The sequence below is a fragment of the Kogia breviceps genome, chromosome 13 (genome assembly GCF_026419965.1).
Source record: "Kogia breviceps isolate mKogBre1 chromosome 13, mKogBre1 haplotype 1, whole genome shotgun sequence".
In the NCBI taxonomy this organism is placed as follows: domain Eukaryota; kingdom Metazoa; phylum Chordata; class Mammalia; order Artiodactyla; family Physeteridae; genus Kogia; species Kogia breviceps.
The window spans coordinates 9,571,949-9,590,732 of NC_081322.1; the positions used below are offsets into that span (position 1 = coordinate 9,571,949).

At 40.8% G+C, this 18,784-nt stretch overlaps 1 protein-coding gene and 1 long non-coding RNA gene across 52 annotated transcripts in view; one reads left to right on the plus strand and one right to left on the minus strand.

Moving 5' to 3' along the window:
- Positions 1 to 4,284, plus strand: part of LOC136792421 (uncharacterized) — a 168,452-nt gene extending 164,168 nt beyond the window's left edge. For both annotated transcript variants that reach the window (XR_010836196.1, XR_010836197.1), the window contains exons 5-6: positions 1,519 to 1,803; positions 3,987 to 4,284. This is a non-coding gene — a long non-coding RNA (uncharacterized lncRNA). The remainder of the gene's footprint in view (positions 1 to 1,518; positions 1,804 to 3,986) is intronic.
- RIMS1 (regulating synaptic membrane exocytosis 1) overlaps positions 3,261 to 18,784 on the minus strand; it is a 471,679-nt gene continuing 456,155 nt past the window's right edge. For all 50 annotated transcript variants that reach the window (XM_067011328.1, XM_067011324.1, XM_067011326.1 and 47 more), the window contains 5 exons: positions 14,337 to 14,475; positions 11,565 to 11,677; positions 7,894 to 7,995; positions 7,112 to 7,251; positions 3,261 to 5,632 (listed from right to left, as the gene is read on the minus strand). In XM_067011328.1, coding sequence (XP_066867429.1) covers positions 5,414 to 5,632; positions 7,112 to 7,251; positions 7,894 to 7,995; positions 11,565 to 11,677; positions 14,337 to 14,475 — 713 coding nt within the window. In that variant the 3' untranslated portion in view covers positions 3,261 to 5,413. The remainder of the gene's footprint in view (positions 5,633 to 7,111; positions 7,252 to 7,893; positions 7,996 to 11,564; positions 11,678 to 14,336; positions 14,476 to 18,784) is intronic.

Genomic DNA, 18,784 nt, shown 5'->3' on the forward strand with positions numbered 1-18,784 from the left:
ACCAGGGAAGCCCCCCGAGTTGACTTTTCACAAAAACTAATTTAAAAATGATATTTAGCTCTAATTAGTCATTGTTTATATGAAATTCAAATTAATGTAGGTATCTTGTATTTTGATCTGGCAGCCTTACATTGGGGTCATGAGTGAACAGAAGGTGTGGTATTGGAAAAAGGACCGAAAAGACCATTTTTGAAGTTTGGTGATGAAGGGAGGGTGGGATAAACTGGAGGGTCTATAAGTAGTGAAGTGTTCTCTTAGTAGCGAAGAACTAACCCATGTTATCAGAGATCATCTCACATACACCCATGGTGGGTGTGTGTGGGCTAACATTTCACATTTTGGGAGCTGACGGGATGAAGGAAAAAATTTGAGCAGTAATTGGATACAGTGACCCCAGAGCATCTCTTTGTGGCAATTAAAACCAAACCACACACGACTCCTAAGACTTTGTCGTCCCAAGCTATGAGCTTAGAGTAACCTGCATGGGACCAATTACTAAAAATGTCATTGCATGGTGGCCTTGACTTGCTCCCCTCTGGTTTTCACAGATGTGAAGACTTGTCTGTTGTGCCCTGTTGAGAGGTTCCCAAGGAGACTTGGGGTGGCAGCACAGGTTGGGCATGGGGGCTGCACAGCGGACAGATGACCACTGGCTGCCTCTGAAGAGAGGGCACTCTACACCTAGCTGATGACCATGGAATCTCCTTTGGAAGCAAATAACTTAGAGGGTGTGTGGACTGAGTCTGGGAGGACCCGACAGCTCCATGGGCTGGAATTGAACCCCAAGATGCAGATTTTTGTGACTGATGCAGAACTGAGGGGTACAGTCGCTACATTGGGCCTGGGGACAGTTGGGGAGGGTACCCAAGACAATGTTGCCTTGGAACCCAAGGATGAGTCTGGGGCTCAGCCAAAGACACCTCTGTTCATTCTTTACTCCCACCTTAAGGTGGGAGAATGGTTTGGGTTGCCGTCCTTTCCCATCTAGTGGACTCTCTGCTCTTGAAGGTTGAGCTCAGCTGTGAGCACATAGGCAGGATGCCGAGTGTTGAGTCAGCAGACCATGGTGCCTATTCCAGCTCCATCACTAGACCCGCACTGCAAACTTTGACCTGCACTTTAGCTACAGGTCCATGCTGCAGATCCTTTATGTGACATAGGGGTCGTAAGAATACTTAACTCATAGGGCTATTGTGAGAATTAACTGGAATCCCGTAGCCCTTTGTATGCAAATCAAATATATGTCATTGTAATTATTTCTTTAGGTAATGATCACTCTTAGTAGACAGGGGGGTCCTTTAAGACAGGGTCCATTTTGTTTTTTCTTTTTCTTTTTATATCCCAAGTACTTACTTAATATCTAGTACACAACAAAGTCCTTAATACTGTTGGTTAAGTAAAATCAGATCACATATCTCGGGCTGGGATTTCCAGAAATTAAGTTGACAGAGTCGGCAAGAAACTCTGAGGATTTAGCAAAATGACTCTCCTTCCGGTTACTTCCTCTCCATCATGCAGGCCCTGAAATCATAACGCCGTGCAAACCTGTGTGACGTGAAGAGCAGTTTCTGCTTCTGTGCTTGTCTAGACAGAAGAATTCTCCAGCCGCCTTCAGCTGCCTTCTCTTTCGGTGGCAGCCCCTGCCAGCCTCCAGCCTGTGCCGTCTGACTGCCGGTGCATTAAACAGCTCTGCTCTGACAGTGTGTTGTACAATGAACTGATAAGCTGTGTTTGTCTCCTATTGACCCAGCCTCACAGATAATTCCACGACTTTTAGACCAAACAAATGGCTGACTTGATAAGGTAAAATTCAGTCAACTGTTTAAAAAACTTTAAACAACTGATTGCCTCAAATTTGATTTCGATTTAGTTGTGTTGACTCTGCTTTACAAAGTTAAAGCCCGTGTGGTCTATAAAAATTTAAGGTCTCCTAGAATGTGGCAACTAGATCACAACAATGCACAGCAATGCAACATGAAGTCAGTGATCCCCAAGTGTTGTGAGGGTGTTGGTGATGGAATATATGAAACCGGGCAGGACCCTAGGCACAAAAGCCTTTCTGGGCACACAAGCCTTCCTGTGTCCCCCATTTCTTGATTACAGGAAATAGGCTTCATTCAGCCTCCAGAACCTTCCCTGAGTTCCAATGGGCAGGTTCAAACAGTTGCTAATCAGGGAAGGGAGGGGATGCAGAGGCACAGGAGGAGTAGTCAGGAAACAATAGTGCAGCCTTGGGGCAGGGTCCTGGTTCCCCTCAGGGGATACACACAACAATGTCTTCGGGCTGTTTTGCAGATACCAAAGCCCCCAACAGATGGGAGAAGTTAACTGGTACGCTGCCCATAAGCACGTAGATCCCAGACCAGTTGGAACCAGAAGGTTAATGATGCAGACTCCCGATTACCTCACCTCACCACCAATCAAAAGAATGTCCATTAGCTGATCACGCCCTGCTCCTTGAGCACTCACTACGCACTCCAGGGCAGGACACACAGTTTTGAGGGCATTAGCACACTGTGGCCTCCTTTGCCTGGCAAAGCAATAAAGCTATTCTTTCCTCTTTCACTTAAAACTCTGTCTCTGAGATTTAATTAGGTGTAGGTATACAGAGGCCAGGTTTAGCATCGTATATGAACACACTTTGGGGGAAGAAAAGAAAATATCATGAAATTAAATTAAGAAAGCCAATAATTTTTCTTTAACATATTACTTTTGGAGGCTCATCCATTATCTTTGAAGATATATTATTTTCCCTAGGATTCTGGTGAAGATGGTTTAATGGATTGCTTGGTTGGTTAAGTTGCCCAACTCTCTAAGGCAAAGTTCTACAAATCAGTCAGGGGTCCAGAAGGAACCGACGGAAAGAGGAACCAGACACTTCCACGAGAGATGCAGGAATGAATACTTTTGACACGTTGCATCGTACTTGAAATGATTTGGCAATTGGACAACAGCGCACTTAAACAGCAGCAGAAAAACCACCTTCCATTTGATTCTTACTGAGATTTATTGTTTTTAATAATGCCACTTTTCAGAAGTATAGTCATGTGCTCACTTAGACAGGCTGACAAAGTGAAAACTTGTACGTGATGCAAAGTACCCTTTGGGCCAGAGATTAAGACACAAATGGTGTGGTGACAAGTCAAGTGCCCCCAGCAGATGACAAACTCCACCTCCCTTCCTGGGATCTGGCTCCCATCTTGCCCCATAGAACCCATAATGAATATCTGGCAAAATACAGAACACAGATGGCTCCCGACTGACATGAAAAGTAAATTTTATTAAACATGTTTACATACATGAGTTGGAAGTTCATTTAAAAGCACAGGGGAGTGTTAAGACAAGTGGTCAAAATAGAAAGATACTACCCAATTAGAATCAGTTGATTGTTGGCCACTAAGACAGAACAGAATCTAGTAGAAGTACACCAATGCTTCAGTCCTTCCTGCTCAGCATGGTGACCAGTGGTCAATCTGTGCCCTGGGAACGACAGGCAGGTCGTTCTGGCGTGTGTAAATAATAAATAATTCACTTGGTGCAGGCAGTATGTCTATGGATTAAAATCTATGTGTACACAGTGTCTACATGTGTTACAGCCCCACAGGAGGAATCTACACCAAAATATTTATTAGAAGGAATTTGGTCCATACTACATCACGTTTTCCAGAGGGTAAAAAATAAAAGTCCATCTATAGACATTTCACTCCCGACTCACAGACTGAGTCTGGATGAAACCTGCAAAATGTCTATAACAAAAAATGGATGGCTTAGATTTCTTGGTTATTTCAGTAGAGTAATTAACAAGCAAACTGTACAAGTACATGCAACATACAAGCTGGCCTATGTGGAACTAACATACATTATTAAATAACCTTTTGTTTCTTTTCTTTTCTTTTTCTTTTTTTCTTTCTTTCTTTTCTTTTTGTTGCTTTTCTTTCTTTTTTTCTTTTTCTTTTTTTTTTTTTTTTTACAAAACGTGCATGCAGCTTTGAACAGTTCCAAGTCATGCTGCTCTATCTGTGAACTCACAAAAGTGGAGGGACCCATAAAAGGAGGGAGAAGATCTCAATGCACCTGCAGAGCCTGCAGTTGGTAGCACATATACAGAAGGTCACAAGGGAATTCAAGGCCGAGAAAAACTCAGATGAAGAAAATGCAAATTGAAATTGGACTTTGTTTCATTCCCCACCCCCCCTCAAAAGTAAGATACTTGGCATTAAAAAAATCAAGCTTTGTGCTTGCACCAATCTCAAAGAAATGTAAATTAAAATTGGATAAAAAACATTCGTTTAGTGCAGAATATTTTGACTGGAATTTCCAGTGGAATATTAACAGCCCATACCATGCTCTTTCCAGGACAGGTGGTGTGTCTACACTGAGACATGGCGGAGGAGCCCGGGCATTGCTCAAAGTATCTGAGGCTCAAGTCCATTTCTAGTCACCATTTTGGGAAGTCAAACATATGGTTTGTACACATGAGCATATTCTTGTCTTATTTTGCTTTTTTTTTTTGGATGTCAGGAAGGAAAAGGCATTACCAGGAGTGTTTCCAAGGTACCATGATGCTGTTAGTTTAGTTCCCAGCACTAGCTGCAGACTCGGTTCTGTAAAAGTATTCCATGCAAAACAGTGGAAAACATAAATTAATGTTTTAGAATGCAAACAGATATGAGCTTCATTCAAAAAAAGTGATTCTGTGGTTATTTGGTTTTGGAAGATAACTTTTTATTTTCTGGGTTTCTACACATAAGACCTTGAAGGATTATAAAGCAAAAGCTAGTGAAACCCTGCATTGGCCTCATCTTGTCTTGTTGTACACACTCTGCGGAGATGCTACAGAGACTGCTTCAGCCCTTTTTTTGGTGCTTTTGGAAAAAGAAAGGAAGGGTCTCTGTAAATATCATGAGGCCTGTCTGTCATGACACAGCAAAAAACGAGTGGAAATAACAAATACAGTGAAAACCAAACCGAAACAAAACAAATCAAGAAACCGAAATCAACAAACAACACACAAATAAACAAAACTTGTCAACCCCAGGGAAATAACACTGCTTGTGGTTTGTGCAAAAAACAGGTAAAATACAGCTTTTCACAGAGTGAGAGTTTCCAGTTCAATTTGGGATGTGTGTGTGTGTGTGTGTGTGTGTGTGTGTGTGTGTGTGAATTTGCAGTTTCCCCTCTCTCATTTGTCAGAAGCATCAGTGATTCTCACTAGCACGTTGACTTCCTGTATTTGATAACTGCCTTGTTCTGTCATGTGAAGCCAGGTTTTAAACAACGATAGGGACATATTATTGAAACACGACTACCAGCAAAACACAAGTTGATTGTCTGTCTCCAACCATTCTTTCGATCATGAAATATCTGGTTCAGATTATTATCCTGAAGATAGAGTCTTACTGGTGTGAGTTCATTAGGACCGGATGCAGGGGGGCCCGGTGGAACTTTCCAGAGATGACTGGGAAGCCCGGCGGGTCAGGGGGGTGAGCGTGGGTTCAACCAGTGATGACGGGGGGAACAGCTTGTACCAGCCGATGACCATGCTGGAAAGATCCAGTTCCTCCAACAAGATCTGGGCCACGCCCATAAAGCATTTGTGATCCATCCTGCCGTAGTCTCCCCAGACAATCACCTGCAGAGACAGACAACTGCAGTAAAGCCTGAGCTTCTCTCCTTCATGTGTGAACAGTTGAAAGCAAACTATTCCGTAAAACTGAGCCAGTGAGGGAAGCGGGGGAAGTGAATATAACTAAGACCAAGGAGGTATAAGAATAAAAAGGTACTATCCTTCAGGTACTCCGAGAGACACTTCACTAGGATTTTTAGATGTGATGGAACGCAAATCACGTTTCCCTAGTCAGTGAGGGGTATTGTCTATGTAAACCGTGTTAAAAAGAAATACACAAGTTTATGTATATATAAATTCAAAACCGTCTTTAGCAACTACGATCTAGTAAGCAAAGTGCAGGGCCACAGAGACATACAAATGAAAATGTGTGCAAGCTAGGAGGGCGAAACAACCCAACTCCCTGTACCATGGCATGCGTGGATGGTGGAGTATGTACAAAGGATGAGAATATTCATTAAATTACTTTTATATTATAGACTTGCTAGTGAAGGGGCAAGTTGAACAATAATTGTAAGCTGGTGCCCTTGAGGACTTGCCTGACAATTTTTTTTTTTTTTTTTTTTTGTGGTACGCGGGCATCTCACTGTTGTGGCCTCTCCCATTGCGGGGCACAGGCTCCGGACGCGCAGGCTCAGCGGCCATGGCCCACGGGCCCAGCCACTCCGCGGCACGTGGGATCCTCCTGGACCGGGGCACGAACCCGCATCCCCTGCATCGGCAGGCGGACTCTCAACCACTGCGCCACCAGGGAAGCCCTTGCCTGACAATTTTGACTTGATCAGAAGGTTAATAAGTCAGTGAGCTCACTGACAATTACCACCTTCTGTCTCCTTTGGGTGTTAGGTAAGATTTCCATTACACTTGCCCCAGGCTCTGTTTCCAACCCTTTAATCCCCGGTGGAGGCTCCCAAATGAACTCACTCAACTGCTTTACACAGGCAGGGATGGTGAATCTTGCCTTTTCAATTTACTGAGTAACCTTGCCAAATTATTTAATCCCTGTGATCCTCAGACATAATCTTTAAAACGGGAACAATCATGGTCAAAACATTTAGAAAAGGAAGCACCTAACACTGCACCTGACATTCAACCCGTCCTGAATGTTTTCTGGTCCTTTCCTTTCTTCCTCTTTGAATCCCATGTCTTGCTCAATAAACTAGTATTAGCATTGGTTGCCCTGATTATCTATCTCTCTATCATTTATCTATCTATTTATCATCTATTTATCTATCTATCTAGGAGAGGAAATGGGTGGGAAATAGAGCAGAAGTAAAAGGAGAGGATGGAGAGAAGGAAGAAAAGGGGAGTGAAAATTAAAATCTTGTTTTCCATTAGAACCAAAAGATATTTTGATACTATATATTACTTATGTTGTAAATGAACAAATTGGACTTTATTCTCTTCCTGTTGGACCACCTCTTCAATGTTGATATGGATAATGGGCCTGTGACAGTGTAAAAAGTCAAACCAGCTATTACTGACCTGAAGGACTTTACCCTGTGGACTTTCGTCAAAAACCAGGGACTGTTGATACAAGGGGTCAAGGGTCTTTCGTGCAATTCTTGTCTTCTTTTTGGCTATGCAGGCCCCGTTCTCCAAAAGATACACTTTGACATATGGAGCTGAACAAAGGTAACATGAACAGATAAGAAGTTAATCCTTCAAGTTAAATTGTTTTTATTAGAGAATGCTTCCTTAGACAAATAGAGATGCTTGTTGAAAGTTTCCCATTGATTATTTAAACCATTTAAAATGTTCAGTGCTCCATAAAGGCTGTCCCTTAAAACTCATATGTTACCACTAACGCCATTTTCCTCTTTTGAAGTAAATGCATGCAAAGTTATCATAAGATTCTGACTGACTTGGTTTATGGCTGACAATACAAAACTGGTTTATATCTTAAAGCACATTTTATATCTAAAAGCTCATCCTTTTTGTGATTAGAACTGAATTTTTATCCCACATTTATAAATGGGCAGAAAAAAAACACAACTGACACAGCTAAGAAGCCATCATAGCTAAACTTTGCCTTAAGACAACAAGACTCTTCCTAATACTTCCTGACAGAATAACTGTGCAAGGGAAACCCAGATCCACTTTTATGATACGCTTTTCTTTGATCCACAATGAAGGAACACAGAAAAGCTGCCTTGTTAATCAATCAGATAATGCAAAATAGAGCATGTGAAATTCAAATGCAGCAAATGTTTTGAGTATTTGCCCATGTAAGACTCTCTTGTCTAAACAGTAACAGCGCTCCTTACCAGGCGTGGATTTGGAACCAGGCTTTTGTGTGAGGCTTCTTGCTCTAATCACTTCAACTTCTAATTGGCCCTTTTTATCCTCCATTCCAATTTGTATATCACCTGTGAGTGGAGGAAACAAAACGTTTCAGCTTCTTTGCAGTCACATGCAGTTAAAAAAACAGAGGTCCACAAGAGACTCCAAATTATGATCTTCATGATCTTCATAAATAACTAATATTTTGAGCTCCCCTACACCATTTTCTTTCCCTACCTCCAAATCAGGTTTTGAAATGTTTCTCTTCGTTTTTCTGGTGCTAATCTAACTTTCGAGAGTCTCATACTGGTTTATAAATTACTTAACTGCAACAATACTGAAGTATTTAAGTGATTCTTGTACTCTAATAAGACTTCTTATCCTTTATGTCATCTATTATATAATACTTCTTAACAAAAAGTACAATTATCTGTGTTTCCATTATCTAGAGAAAACCTCCATTAATGTTTTGGTAAATATCCTAGCAATTTCACAAGTTCATTCATTCTTTCCTCCCTCCCTCCCTCCCTCCCTTCCTTTTTCCTTCTCTCTCTCTCTATCACTGTATCTATGTATCAGTCTATCCATCTCTATCTCTCTACCTATATGTGTATCTATCTATCTATCTATCTGTCTATATCTATCTATCTATCCATCATGACCATACATCCTCAATTTATTGACTGTATGAACCACTGAATGGGCATGTCACTGCCTATTTAACCAGATCCCTCTGGATGGAAATACAATTTATCTACATTGCTGTCATCATAAGCAGCCTTAGAATGAACAGCTTTATAAAGAATTTTTGCACCCTTGGTCAATTATTTCTTGAGCATAAATTCCCAGATTTTAAATTGTTAGGTCTAATTGAATGGACATTTAAAAATGCCGGCTTCCCTGGTGGCGCAGTGGTTGAGAATCCGCCTGCCGATGCAGGAGACACGGGTTCGTGCCCTGGTCCGGGAAGATCCCACGTGCCGCGGAGCAGCTAGGCCTGTGAGCCATGGCCGCTGAGCCTGCGCGTCTGGAGCCTGTGCTCCGCAACGGGAGAGGCCACGACAGTGAGAGGCCCGCGTACCGCAAAAAAAAAAAAAAAAAAAAAAAAATGCCATGTGTGGTTGCCAACATCCTTCAGAAAGGTTGTGCCAGTTTGTACTGTGACCAGAAGAATCTGTCTTTCCCATTTCCCACAGCCCACTAATACTGGTATGAGCAACATGCCTACTTTTTGCCAATCTGACATTCAAAAAGTTATAATTAGCATTTCTTTGATTATTAGGGAGGTTGAACATACTTCTAAATATTTTCAGTATTTATTCCTTCTCTTGTATGGCCTGTTCATGTCCTTTACCTATTTTTATAAGATGCTCAGCTTCTTCTGAACGGTACGATACTTTATCCCTGAAAATATTAAATATAATTATTTCCAAGTTGTTTTTAGTTGGTTGAATCATCTCTACTTTCTCAGTTGTGAATTCCTTTTACTTGCCTGGTCCATTGATCAATGTTGTGGTTCTGGATTGTTAATTAGTTTATCGTTTATTGTTTATAATAATTCTGTTTCAGACCTTAGCTCCTGGACTCTTGGGTTTCTGTTTTTGTTTTAATCACGTACACACACAGTTTAAAGAGTCAAACTGTTCTCTAAGACTTGTTATTAGTATAAAATATTCCCGGCCTTTCTCTCAACCTCTTTCCTTCCAAAAGTCACTGTTTTCAAAACTATCAGTATTTTAACTGATTTATTTTTTACTTTTTGGCATTTGCATCCCTATCTCTAAATAACATACATATATTCTCCTTTTTTCTTCAGTTTTAGATATCATTATTGACCCCCAATTTTGCTCTCTCTCACTGCTTCCTACCCCCACCATATACTTGACATTTTCTGTCATCCTCTTCCCCCAATATTAATATTTATATTATGATTAGGCAACACTATTTGTAGCCGAGTGAACTGGAGTATCATGATTACTTCTCATTTCTTAGACACTCTTCTTTTTCCCTACACCCACTAAGTGTCTTTTAAAAAGCCCTTGCTGACATTTTTATGGATGTATCACTGATTCAAACCCTTACTCTCTCCTGGTTGTTTATCTCTTGCATAAAATCAAGCATATTAGGTATTCTATAGATTTTGTCTTACGAATCTGACATGCTATTGATACAGCTTGGACAGGTTGCTTATAAAGCCTGTTGCAGCTGTTTTATTACATTTTCCTTCACTATCGTCCTGGGTATCCCACCCATTTCTCTCTTGTGTGGAAGCATTCATTTACTGGATGTCATATTCCTCTTTTTTAGTTCACAATTTTTACATTCACTTAGTTCATTTTGTTGAAGTATATCCTCCAATAGCTTTCCGAGCAATGATGGGTATAAGGAAAATGTTTTGAGACCATTCCTGTCTGAATATGTATTTATTCTAGCCTCGTACTTACTTGATGATTTGACTGGCTATTTTAGTCTTTGTTGGAAATCAACTGTTACTCAGAATTTCGAAGGCAATGCTCATCTTCTGGATTCCAGTATTATTATTGAAGAGTCCAATGAGAAGCAGATTTTTGATAGTCTGCATAAAATTATTTTTCCTCTTAGGAAACTTGTGGGGTGTTCTATGAACCTCTGGTGCTGTAAAATCTCACGATGATGTCTTTGTGTCGACCTATTCTCATGCATTTTGCTGACTACTCTATGGGTTCTTTCAAGCTGGAATCTCACGTCCTTCAGGAAATATCTATTTCACATGTTGCATATAATTTTCTCCATTTATCATCTTTTTAAACTTTACATATGGCATATTTTGCTAGTAGAAGTTTATCTGGCTTTGGTCTGGAAGTTCTTTCCCACTCCAAGAATACAGAAACCTAAACTTAAGTGATTTTCAGTATTTTCCAGTGTCTTTCTCCACCCCGTTTCTCCTTTATAATTGAGTCCAATTTTAAAATTAATTAATTAATTAATTAATTAGTTTTCGGCTGCGTTGGGTCTTCTTCGCTGCGCGCGGGCTTTCTCTAGTTGCGGCGAGCAGGGGCTACTCCTTGTTGCGGTGCGCAGGCTTCTCACTGCGGTGGCTTCTCTTGTTGCGGAGCACGGGCTCTAGACGCGCGGGCTTCCGTAGTTGTGGCTCACGGGCTTAGTTGCTCCGCAGCATGTGGGATCTTCCTGGACCAGGGCTTGAACCTGTGTCCCCTGCACTGGCAGGCAGATTCTCAACCACTGCGCCACCAGGGAAGCCCCCAAAACATTATTTTTTTAAGTTCTGAAGTAGGGAGGTAATTTCATTAATATTTTTTTGAATAGCTAGACACTTATGCCAATCTTCTTTATTGAATAATCCATCGTTTCTTCCGTGCTATAAAATTCTACCCTTCTCCTACATTTGGATTTACTGTAGACTGTCTTAACGGAATTTTGATAATTCAGAGATTAATGACTAACTTTATTCATTTTGCATATCTCAAGTTAGAAAAATGCATTAGAAATTAGAATAGTTATTTGAAACCAGCAACACCTGAGCTAAAATGTTGCTTCTCGCTTGTATAACTATTATGCTACTTTATTTTATTATTATTAATTTTTATTTTGCTACTTTAAATGATCTTATCAAGCACGAAACATCAGTTTTCCTACAGAAAAAAATTATTCTTACCCATAGCAGGGGTGGCGAGGGTTTGGCGGCCAACAAGCTGGGCTGGTCCCAGTCCATCGAGAAAATCACTGAATTGACTATCCGCTCCTAGTCTCACTCCAGGAAATATTAAGCTATTAGCAAAAGGACAAAAATCAAGACATTAGATCTTCTAGAATTATTTTCATTAGATTCCATTAGATGACGAGTTCTGATCATGAATCGAACAGTACTTAGTCAATCGGTTTACTTACTGATTCTTTGCATTTCCTCTGAACCAAGCCCATGAAGCTCAGCACTGATTGCGAAAAGGTCTAAACTATCAATTTAAGACCTGATGTTGTTACATAATATTGAGCAGAGTTCTCTGTTCTATACAGTAGCTCCTTGTTGGTTATCCATTTTAAATATAGCAGTGTGTACATGTCGATCCCAAACTCCCAGTTATCCCTCCCCCGCTTCCCTCCTGGTAACCATAAGTTCACCTGAAACTAACACAACATTGTTAATCAACTATACTCCAATAAAAAATAAAAAGTTTAAAAAAAGACCTGATGTTCTATTCAGGAGGGCTCAGTTACAGTTTTTAATGTAGTAATTTTTCTGCACACTTTACAAATACAAATCCCTACATAAATGTATCACTGACGTAAGATACAAGGTGCAAAATGTTATGTCATGAACTAATACATAAATAATTGCTCATGAGCATTAAGTAACATTAACGCTAAATGTTAAGAAATGGCTAATAATTTCTTGAATAAATATAGCATAGTACAAATTCCTATTTACAAATCAAAATGTTTAATTTCTTAATTTTTGAAAGAATTAAAATTTCATATTACCTGAGATTCTTATTTAATTCAAATGGAAATGAATTGGTTAATGTATGTCTATTTCTCACAACACCAGGACTGCTTGAAGCCCCAGGCTACAGGCTCTCCCACAGCAGTGACTGTGCTCTTGTTTACTGACATCTTCTGGGTAACAAGAACCAGGCTTGTTACATAGTTGGACTTCAATAAGTATTTTTTGGAATAAACAGGTTTCTATAAGGATTGTTTCCAGTGTGCTTTCACACATATTATTTCTTCACAATCAAAGGAATTAGATAGGGTATTAATTATTATCCCATCCAGAGACTATAAAATAAATCTATGAGAGGTGAAGTGGCTTATTCATGGTGGAGGTAAATATTATTAGGTTTGTTAATTTTTACTTTTAAAAAATTTTTATTGGAGTAGAGTTGATTTACAATGTTGTGTTAATTTCAGGTGTACAGCAAAGTGAATCAGTTATACATATACATATATCTACTCTTTTTAAGATTCTTTTCCCAAACAGGCCATTACAGAGCACTGAGTAGAGTTCCCTGTGCTATACAGTAGGTCCTTATTAGTTATCTATTCCATATACAGTAGTGTGTATATGTCAATCCCAATCTAGATTTGTTAATTTTTATATCCGAAAATAGTATCTCTAGTTTTCTATTTGTCGATTGCTTCATAATACTTCAGCAAATATTGGTATTTTGTCAGCAAGTTTAACTACATAACATTATGCCTGCGGATTTTTGTTCTTGGCTGTATCTTGCTGAGAGTATGTATATCACTCATTGGAGCAAATAAAGGGATTCACTAGTTTTAGGAATGGGAAAGCCTATCATGAACATTAACTTGGCAGAATTTACTTCATTTTCTGAACAGAATAGAAACATGCCAGTAAAATAAAATAAATTGTTAATATTAGATTCGTAAAAGATATTTGTTTCTTTTTCTTTCTTTTTTGTGGTACGCGGGCCTCTCACTGCTGTGGCCTCTCCCGCTGCGGAGCACAGGCTCCGGACGCGCAGGCTCAGCGGCCGTGGCTCACGGGCCCAGCCGCTCCGCGGCACGTGGGATCCTCCCGGACCGGGGCACGAACCCGCGTCCCCTGCATCGGCAGGCGGACTCTCAACCACTGCGCCACCAGGGAAGCCCGGTAAAAGATATTTGAATGCTAATAAATAATTACGGAAAACTTGTACATGGTCAATCCCCAAGTAACCCACTGTAGGATACTAATTACTTGTTATCTATCACCTTAGTAAAAGTTCAATTTTACCAGAAAAATTCTCAAGCATAGGAAAATGCAGGTTTTGTGCAAGATCTATATGAAATGGTAAAAATCATCTCAAGTAACCAAAACAAAAATCTAGTTATATTTTTTCAAAATTAATTAATTTCAGGATTAACTAAAATTCTTTAATCAGAAAAATAATGAAGCGGATAGCTCCTGGGCTTTTTTTTCCTAAGGTATAAATGAATTTGTGATGTTTTAAAAACAAGAAGTTTTAAGTTGCTATTATGAGAACGTTAGACTTACAACAACTTAGAGCCCAAAATAGTTTGGAGAAAAGTAGGAATACGGGCAATTAGTTCCACACTTCTAAGTTTTAATTCAGATTTTGGTAACTGGGCCAGACACTGAATTTCCCATATGAAAGAATCCATTAAATGTGGCATTTCTACAATAAACATCCAGTCATGGACTCTTCTGATATTTTCTGGATGATAGAAGTCAGTTTATTCACGTTCACCTGCCGATTTCTTCATCCCTTTGAAATGTCTGTGTGACCAGGTGCAGAGGTGTGTCCGTGTGTGTGTATCCAAAGAGGTCAGGCTGTTTTCAAATGGATGGTTGACCTCCTGGCTGTATAAAGGAGCTGCAGGATCACCCCGGGGGCCTTGTTATCTGCCCTGTGACTACAGGACCCTTGGCGCCCGGCCACGCGGATGTGCGGAGGCCACTTACTTTCCCTCGGAGCTGTAACTGTTGATGCTGCCATCCGTAGACTCCCGGCTCGGCTGCCTTACCATCTTTCTCATCTCGGCTGCCATTCCCGTCTCCGTGCTTCTCTGGATGGTGCTTTTTAACTTCTTGTGGCCTGACTCTGACAGGAGAGAGTAAAAGAAACTCTAAGTTTGTTTTAGACGACTCCCCCTGAATATCGATCGATTCTGCAAGTACGATAGTTAGTTATGCATATAATTTAAAATCTACGCAGAAAAGTCGTGTCTAAGAGAATACTCTGGTTAATTAAATCTCTTTGCCGAAGGATGCTTTGGCCAAGGGTTTAGCAGCGGAAGGCAGACCAGCTGCCTGTATCCCAATGAAGCAAAATGCACTCTTTGTATTACTGCTGCTTAAGTTGTCAACTTCAGTGAAAAACTGCATTTTGCACTGAACTGTTCTGTGGAACCTAACAGGTTTCTCCTAATCTGGGATGCCCCAACTGCATAGGGACAAACCTAAATGAATGGACCATGTCCTTTAAAAGAGAAGAGGCACTTGGAACTCAGCGTGAAAAATACGGCTGTGTTGGTACTGCCAGGTATCGGCAAACCTCACAAAGAAAAAAAATGCAGCACTTTATTTAATGATTTTTGCAACACCGTAACATAGACAATCTCATCTGACATGACACAGAGGCTACCTACGTAGGCAGAACAGGTACTATGTTAATTCCAGGCTTCACAGCTATGCATGGCCTTTCGACCCAGCTGTAGCCTTCTGACTGCAGTTTTGGGCTGAGTCTCTTTTTGCACTGTGAATCATACTGGCTGATTATTTCCTTGATCAACTCTAAGTTCAGGGCAACTTTCTTCAGCCCCTTTGAAATGCACTAGCCAGTATACTATTCATAGCAAGCATATGGAATTCTAAAACATTTATTTGATTAGAGCAATATTGAAAGGTTAGACAAACTGTTAGACTTTTACAACCTGCCATGCTTTTTCTACCTACACATTCTATATGCATTTCTCGTTTTCTTTCCATTTTATTTTCACATAGTATCATTTAATACCCATGAATAATATATGAAAAATGCTCTATGTACATAACCACATACATAAAACACATACATGTGTGTATACACATAACCTTTTCAATCCTCATAAAACCCCTGTGAAGAAGATGCCTAAAAACATTCCTAAATAAACAGTATAAAAACTGAACGTTTTCCTCTCATGTTGGGTCACTGCAACACTTTTGTAAATTGTCTAATAAAAGATGTCACGGGTTATATCCTATGGACTCAATGTGGAATATTCTCTATATAACAGCCATGCTGAGTAAATTGGAATATGTCACTCCCTTGCTCAAGATCTTCTGATGGTTTATCAATCAAAATTAAAAGAAAGTCCAAACTGTTATCATGGCTCCAAAATGCATATGATCGGGTCCCTGGCTGCCTCTCAGACCTTCCCTCCCCGCATCCCACGTGGTCACTGTCCTCCTCTCAACTCTGCCTTCCTTGCATTTGCTTGGACACCCCAAGCATGCTGATTCTGGGCCCTTTGCCCTCAGTCTGTCCTTCTGATTTTCTTGTTTATTCAGGGCTCTGCTCCAACATCACCTCAGAGAGGATTTTTCTTTCTTTTTTCTCTTTTTTTTTTGCGGTACGCTGGCCTCTCACTGTTGTGGCCTCTCCCGTTTGCGGAGCACAAGCTCCGGACGCGCAGGCTCAGCGGCCATGGCTCACGGGCCCAGCTGCTCCGCGGCATGTGGGATCCTCCCGGACCGGGGCACGAACCCGCGTCCCCTGCATCGGCAGGCGGACTCTCAACCACTGAGCCACCAGGGAAGCCCAGAGAGGCTTTTCTGATCCTCATCACTTTTTATCCCCTTGCCACGCTTTATATTTCTTCATGACGCTTCTGCATCTGCTAGTAAAGCTTCATTTGTTTGTTGGTTGTTGTTTCACGAATTTGAATTTAATTTCTACAAGGAGGGGGACGTGGGGAATATTCCTCTCCATTATCCTTAGTATCTAGAACAGTGTATGAATCGCAGCTCTCATAAGTGCATTTCCTCATCCCACTTAACACAATTACAATACTATACAAACAGGTCTATGTTCTTTTAAAGATTGTACTGTTGCATTGTATGGTTATGTGGCATCACAATTAAACCATCTCTTTACTGATGAGCGTTTGGGATGTTTCCAGTTGTTACAGGAGTTTTTATAGAACACATTTTTAGAAGTTGAAATGCCAGTGAAAGGGTAGGAATCTGCTTGATCTTATTAACTGTTTCTAACTTGCCGTTTAGAAACCTTGTAGCAATTTGTGCTCCTACCAACCTTCCCATGGATGTACCCAGTTTCTCACCTATGGCTCTGGATTCTCCGCCTGTCCTCTTTCTGGTCTCTGTGTTGCCCACTGGACTTGTCATGTAGAATTGGTACACTTACTCAAGGCAGGGACTCCACCTTTGGCCACTCTGGGTGCTGTTTAGCTTAGTTTGGGTGTTTATTTATGTGTATCCTGTGCCTCCTTCTTAGATGTAGTTCCTGTATGAAGTCACCGTGCAGAGCAATGTTCCATCCCTGGGTGCATATTGGCTGCACCCCACCTGAGGGGGAGGGGCAAGCTCCCAGGGCATATTACCCAAGGAGCCAACTAAAATCGTGAAAAATGTTTACCCCAGGCAGCCGGAGGCAATAAACGAGGGTAGAACACCAAATGCTATTGAAAATAATGAGGTGGATAGCTAGAAAAATGAGGGCAAATTTTAAATCTATATGGTGGGGGAATACTGAAAACTGGAGAGAAACAGTTAAGAGAATTAGCTGCAAGGGGTTCAGGTTAGAGTAACTGTTCATTCAGTTGTTCATTTATTTACCCATCCATGCATCCATCAATGCATCCATCCATGCATCCATCCATGCAACAAATATTTACTAAGCACCAACCAGGTGTCCCACAGTCTTCTAGGTGCTGGGTATATACTGATGAGTAACAAATTTTCTGCCGTCATGGAGCTTACATACGTGTGTGTATACAAGCAAGGCAATGATCAAATCAACAAACATATATAATAGGCCTGGTAATCGGTGCTACAGCTAAAAATAGGTAGGAGAAGGGGGATGGAGAGTGTCAGGGGCAGAGCAGCAATGGTTTTATTAAAAAGGGGGTCAGGGTCTCATCAAGCATCCGTCTGGAGGACGTGAAGGGACTGGATGGTGGCCCCCATGGCTGGGTTGGTCCTGGTGGCTGTACTGGGGAGGCTGTGGGTGACGGCGGTCAGGAGGGGCCGCTGTCTGGTCAGCAGCCCCCAGTCCTCAGGTTTCCTCTGCAGTGTTTCCGGTGCGGATCCTGAGTCCGGCCAGGAGGCTCTGTGTGCCTGGCCATCCAGATGGTGGGGGGAGGCTGTCAGAGCCTGGATTCTCCTGCATTTCCTAACACCCGTTCCACGTGGTTGTCATATTTGTTCAATGAATGAAAAGGAAAAATTTAGAAGTGAAGAGTTCTTTATCAGTTTGTATTTTTAATGGCGATATCAAGTTTTCTCAAAGAAAGCTGTATCTACAGGGTGTCCCCCAATCCTTACAGCAGTTTTAAACCTTCATAGCTTTCAAAACGTAAGTGCTACACACTTTGCAAAACCATCATCTAAGAGGTTGGTTATTGAACTCTCTTTTGTACTTATTTAATTTTGTGGATTTGAATAATAGTTTTTAATGTTAAGGTTTTTGTTTTAGTCCTGAAGATGGCAATCATGGACCGATATCTCTTGTCTTACTCATGTTAATAAATATGCATCACAAAGAGTTCTGATGCACTAGACAATTGTATAAAGGCCCGGGTAACAGCTGGGTAAACAATTCCAGCCATGAATCTGTCTGATTTATATTCAAAGGGCTCTCTTATTATCTGGAATGTGAGGGTTGGAAGGAAGATTGTTTTATAGATGTGGAAACTGTACATTTGGAGAAGTATAATTCAGGCAACAAATATCTGTCCAGCACTTGCACTGGTCCTTGCCTTTTCTGGATGCTGGCGATACAGCAGTGAGCAGAGCCGACACAGACCTCTGCCTGATGGAGCTTACATTCTAGTGGGAACAAAGGCTTGTTCAGCATCGCCCTCGTTAGCCCAGAAGCTGGATGAGAAACCTGGTTTTCTGAGCCACACTCCTGTGATCATTCCATTATACCACAGTTTAGGAAAACACAGTGTCTGATCTGATTAATTTTACAAACAGGGCAAAAGTTTAGCTACACAGATATTTTCATGTATACATTTTCATAAGGGCTTACAAGTTCATTTGAAAACATTGTTAGAATCACATATATTCTATACAAGTGTATATAATTATTTGTATTCCTCTCTATGCTATAATTATAGCATAAATGTGTTACATATGTCATTTTTAATACCAGTATAATGTATTAAACCATTAAATATTAGAAAATA